This window comes from Chenopodium album, chromosome 8, assembly GCF_948465745.1.
Source record: "Chenopodium album chromosome 8, dcCheAlbu1.1, whole genome shotgun sequence".
In the NCBI taxonomy this organism is placed as follows: Eukaryota; Viridiplantae; Streptophyta; class Magnoliopsida; order Caryophyllales; family Amaranthaceae; genus Chenopodium; species Chenopodium album.
In genome coordinates, this window is record NC_137841.1 from 56,393,030 (window position 1) to 56,397,839 (window position 4,810).

General features: G+C 39.0%; 1 protein-coding gene across 1 annotated transcript; it reads left to right on the forward strand.

Moving 5' to 3' along the window:
- Positions 1–646: 646 nt before the first annotated feature.
- On the forward strand, positions 647–3,875 carry LOC145641886 (heat shock cognate 70 kDa protein 2-like). The gene is made up of 2 exons (XM_081692908.1): positions 647–968; positions 1,951–3,875. The coding sequence occupies exons 1-2, from the start codon at positions 755–757 to the stop codon at positions 3,684–3,686; spliced, it is 1,950 nt and encodes a 649-aa protein (XP_081549034.1). The 5' UTR covers positions 647–754; the 3' UTR covers positions 3,687–3,875.
- Positions 3,876–4,810: the final 935 nt, after the last annotated feature.

The window sequence follows — 4,810 nt, forward strand, 5'->3', positions numbered from 1 at the left end:
GGCTATGAGAGTCAGAGAGTTAGGGACCTAGGGTTAGAAATGAACTGATTTGTTTTGATTTTTGTGAAATTTTTTTTTTAATTTTTTTTTAAAAAACACAATTTTACCGGGTTTCAGGTCTTGACCTGAAAATCCCGATTTTAGATCTGATCCAGACCGAGACCTGAATCCTTGAATTTCAAGGACCGAGGTCGAACCTGTACAAGATCGGATCAGGTCGATTTTCAGGTCCGATCCTGTTTATGTACACCCTTATTCATACTGGTAGTCGATTCCACAACTTGTCACGAATCGTAACCACACTGGACCTTCCTATCACCGTACATAAAAATTAAAAATGAATATATTTAACTTAAATTTATTTTTAAAAATAATTTAAATTTCCAACAAAGTTGAAGATTCAAATCAAAACCGTTTAAGGAAACCGCCAAAGTCGGCCACTAAAGGAGCATGTGAACCCACTAAACAAAAAAGTAACAATAAAAAAAATAAAATAAAAATCAACGCAAAAATAGCTGTATATTACCATGCTCCTTCCCGTTAACCTTTTTCCACCGCCCTTAATTCCTGCTTAAATATCACAACCCAAGAACATTCTAGAACCCAACAAACTCCCCCACTTCCTATATAAACCCCTCTTCCTCCAAACCCTAAATTCTAACTCAATTTATTCTTCCCCAATTTTGCAGCAACCAAAATCCTCAATTTTCTCTCTCTTGTTTTCTCTTTCTCCCTCTAAATAGTTTGCACAACAATGTCCGGTAAAGGCGAAGGTCCGGCGATCGGTATCGATCTCGGTACGACCTACTCGTGTGTTGGAGTTTGGCAACACGACCGTGTTGAGATCATTGCTAATGATCAGGGTAACAGAACCACGCCGTCTTATGTTGCTTTCACCGATTCCGAGAGGTTGATCGGTGATGCTGCTAAGAATCAGGTCGCCATGAACCCTGTCAACACCGTTTTTGGTTCGTTTTCTAAATTCTCTTTTCGATTTTGTTGTGATTGCTGTTAATTGTGTTAGATCTGTTGATTTTCCTGTTAATTCTGTGTTGAACTGTTGTTTTTAACGATTTCGTTGAATTTTTTTGCGGTTCAGAAGTTTTATTGATGCTCTGTAAATTTTCATCGACATGTTTTTGTATTTGTGATGTATTCGTTGATGATTTATGGCATTATTTGCTGTAATTTACCTTTATTTTGCATAATTATGTTTAAATCGATTGACCGAATAGCTTGCTCTGTGATCTAGTTTTGTCGGTTTTCAGATCTAATTTTGTTGATAAATTTTGAGATCTTCTAATTTATTGAGTTTATTTTATATGATAAACTAGATCCATCTAAATTAGAGAGTATAGAAATTAAACACAGTATACAGCTTATATGTCGTGAGATTTAGATGTTTAGTTGAAGTAAATTGAGTTATCATGGTTTATCATCGTAATTATGTGGTAATGATATGAATCTAATTTTTCGGCATCTTCAAATTTACGTGTCGAATCGTCTCCAATAGTTCTAAATAATCAGAAGTAATTGTCAATTCTGAATCGGAATTGTAGCTCACTATTGGTTTATAAGTTCTTTAAAATCAATAATGTTCACAATTACAGTACAATAATGTAGTTATCATGCTTCGTCATTAGAATCACATGGTATATATTCTAATGAGTAATTAAGCTATTGAATATGATTTTTAAGTACTCTAATAATTTGAACTGATATGTTTTAGGTATCTTTGAATTTTCATGTCGAATTGTTTTCTTCAGTAATGTAAAATGATGTGTTTCCAGTAGTTCTAAATAATGAATCTTAATTGTAATTGAAGCTCTCGATTGGTTCATAAGTTCTTCTAAATTGATGTATTGTTTACATTATTAAAATTTTAAATTATGTTAGTGATATTATATCTGGAAGTTGTGTTTAACATGTTTTATCGACTTATTGAAACAGATGCTAAGCGGTTGATTGGTAGACGATTCAGTGATGCTTCAGTTCAGAGTGACATGAAGCTCTGGCCATTTAAGGTGATCCCTGGTGCTGGTGACAAGCCTATGATTGTCGTCTCGTACAAGGGTGAAGACAAGCAGTTTGCTGCTGAGGAGATTTCATCGATGGTTCTCATAAAGATGAGAGAAATTGCTGAGGCATTCCTTGGTTCAACAGTGAAGAACGCTGTTGTGACTGTTCCTGCCTACTTCAATGACTCTCAGCGTCAAGCCACCAAAGACGCTGGGGTTATTGCTGGTTTGAACGTTATGCGAATTATTAATGAGCCTACCGCAGCTGCCATTGCCTACGGTCTTGACAAGAAGGCCACCAGTGTTGGTGAGAAAAATGTATTGATCTTTGATCTTGGTGGTGGTACTTTTGATGTCTCTCTTCTTACTATTGAAGAGGGTATTTTCGAAGTAAAAGCCACCGCTGGAGATACCCATCTTGGTGGTGAAGATTTTGATAACAGAATGGTTAATCACTTCGTGCAAGAGTTTAAGAGGAAGCACAAGAAGGACATTAATGGCAATCCTAGAGCTCTTAGAAGGTTGAGAACTTCCTGTGAGAGAGCAAAGAGGACTCTCTCATCTACTGCTCAAACAACAATTGAGATTGATTCTCTATACGAGGGTGTTGACTTTTACACAACCATTACTCGTGCCCGTTTCGAAGAGTTGAACATGGATTTGTTTAGGAAGTGTATGGAGCCAGTTGAGAAGTGTTTGAGAGATGCAAAGATGGACAAGAGTACAGTTCACGATGTTGTTCTTGTTGGTGGTTCTACCAGAATTCCTAAGGTCCAGCAGCTATTGCAAGATTTCTTCAACGGCAAGGAGCTCTGCAAAAGCATTAACCCCGATGAGGCTGTTGCTTATGGGGCTGCTGTCCAAGCCGCTATCTTGAGTGGTGAGGGCAATGAGAAGGTGCAGGATCTTTTGTTGTTGGATGTTACTCCTCTATCTCTGGGTTTGGAGACAGCTGGAGGTGTCATGACAGTGTTGATCCCAAGGAACACAACCATCCCAACCAAGAAGGAACAAGTGTTCTCAACTTACTCTGACAACCAGCCTGGTGTGTTGATCCAGGTTTATGAGGGAGAAAGAACAAGAACCAGGGACAACAACTTACTTGGTAAATTTGAGCTCTCTGGTATTCCACCAGCACCTAGGGGTGTTCCTCAGATCACTGTGTGCTTTGATATCGATGCCAACGGTATCTTGAATGTGTCTGCTGAGGACAAAACCACTGGACAGAAGAACAAGATCACCATCACAAATGACAAAGGCAGGCTCTCAAAGGAAGAGATTGAGAAGATGGTTCAAGAGGCCGAGAAGTACAAGTCTGAGGATGAGGAGCACAAGAAGAAGGTCGAGTCAAAGAATGCTCTTGAGAACTACGCCTACAACATGAGAAACACTGTGAAGGATGAGAAGATCAGCTCCAAGCTCTCAGAAGCTGATAAGAAGAAGATTGAGGAAGCCATTGACAGTGCAATCCAATGGCTTGACAGCAACCAGCTTGCTGAGGCTGATGAGTTCGATGACAAGATGAAGGAGCTTGAGGGCATCTGCAACCCCATCATCGCAAAGATGTACCAAGGTGCCGGTGGTGAGGCAGGTGGTGCTCCCATGGACGATGATGAAGGCCCTGCTGCTGCAAGTGGCCCCGGACCCAAGATTGAGGAAGTCGACTAAGTTTTCTGCCTTGGTTTTGTGTGGGCAGTTTTTGACGAATTTGTTCTGTCTCCCTATCTTTTAGAAACAATATCTTTCCTATTCTCTATTAAAATTTTGCTTAAATGCAGCTATGTTCATTTTAAAGATGATCTTAGGCTGCCATTCTCTCAATATATATAAATATATGAATATGATTAGTTTTTGGTATATTTTGTCCCAACTCTTACCTATTTGGTATTAGCTCTTTGCATACTAGTATCTAGGAAAAAAAATAAAAAAATTCAGCCTTAATTAGGGAAATGCTTTGTGGAAATGTCATTTATGTACGCCAAATATTCCACTAGTATAGTCTTTTTATTTACCATTAAAAAAAGAAAAAAGAAAAAAAAAATAAAAGAAGGGTATTAACATTAGGGCATTGAGCACTACTCATTAAGTCATTACTCATTAGTACAGTGAAGGGTATCATCTATCATCATATTAACTCATTAGTTGATGCTTAAATCCCCTCATTATTTATTGGAAATTTTAGAAAATAACACCACAAAAAAACACAAATTTTGATTATAACATCACAAAATTTAAAATTTTGCTTAGAACACCACAAAAAAACTCACAAATTTGATTTCACCACCACTTAACGGATTCTTGGATGAAATCCGTTAGTGGGGCCATAATTTGACACGTGTCAATAGCCTATAGGTTTAAAAAATTGAATTAATAAAAAGAAAAAAAAAATAATAATAAAAAAAAGAAAATCCCTAACACAGCTAGCTCCACCACCGGCGCCACCTTACCTCAGCCGCCGACACCGTAACCCAGGTCGCCGGCACCCATTTGCCTCCACCAAAACCGGCAAAACCACCCACGCTGCCGTATTTTGCCTTCCCCCTCTTCGAAAACCACCCACGTCGCCGAAATTCTCACCCGCACCAACCCAAAAACCACCGGCTTCGACGAAATCAACTCCCACACAACCCGAAAACCACCCACGTCACCGAAATCCTCTCCCACACCATCATCGTCGCCGATTATCCTCTCTCTTACCCAAAACCGTCGTCGAAAACCACCCTCACCTGAACCCTAACCCGTTTCCAAATTTCGAATTAAATCGGAGTTGGGGGTGAGGCCAAGCTGGGTAC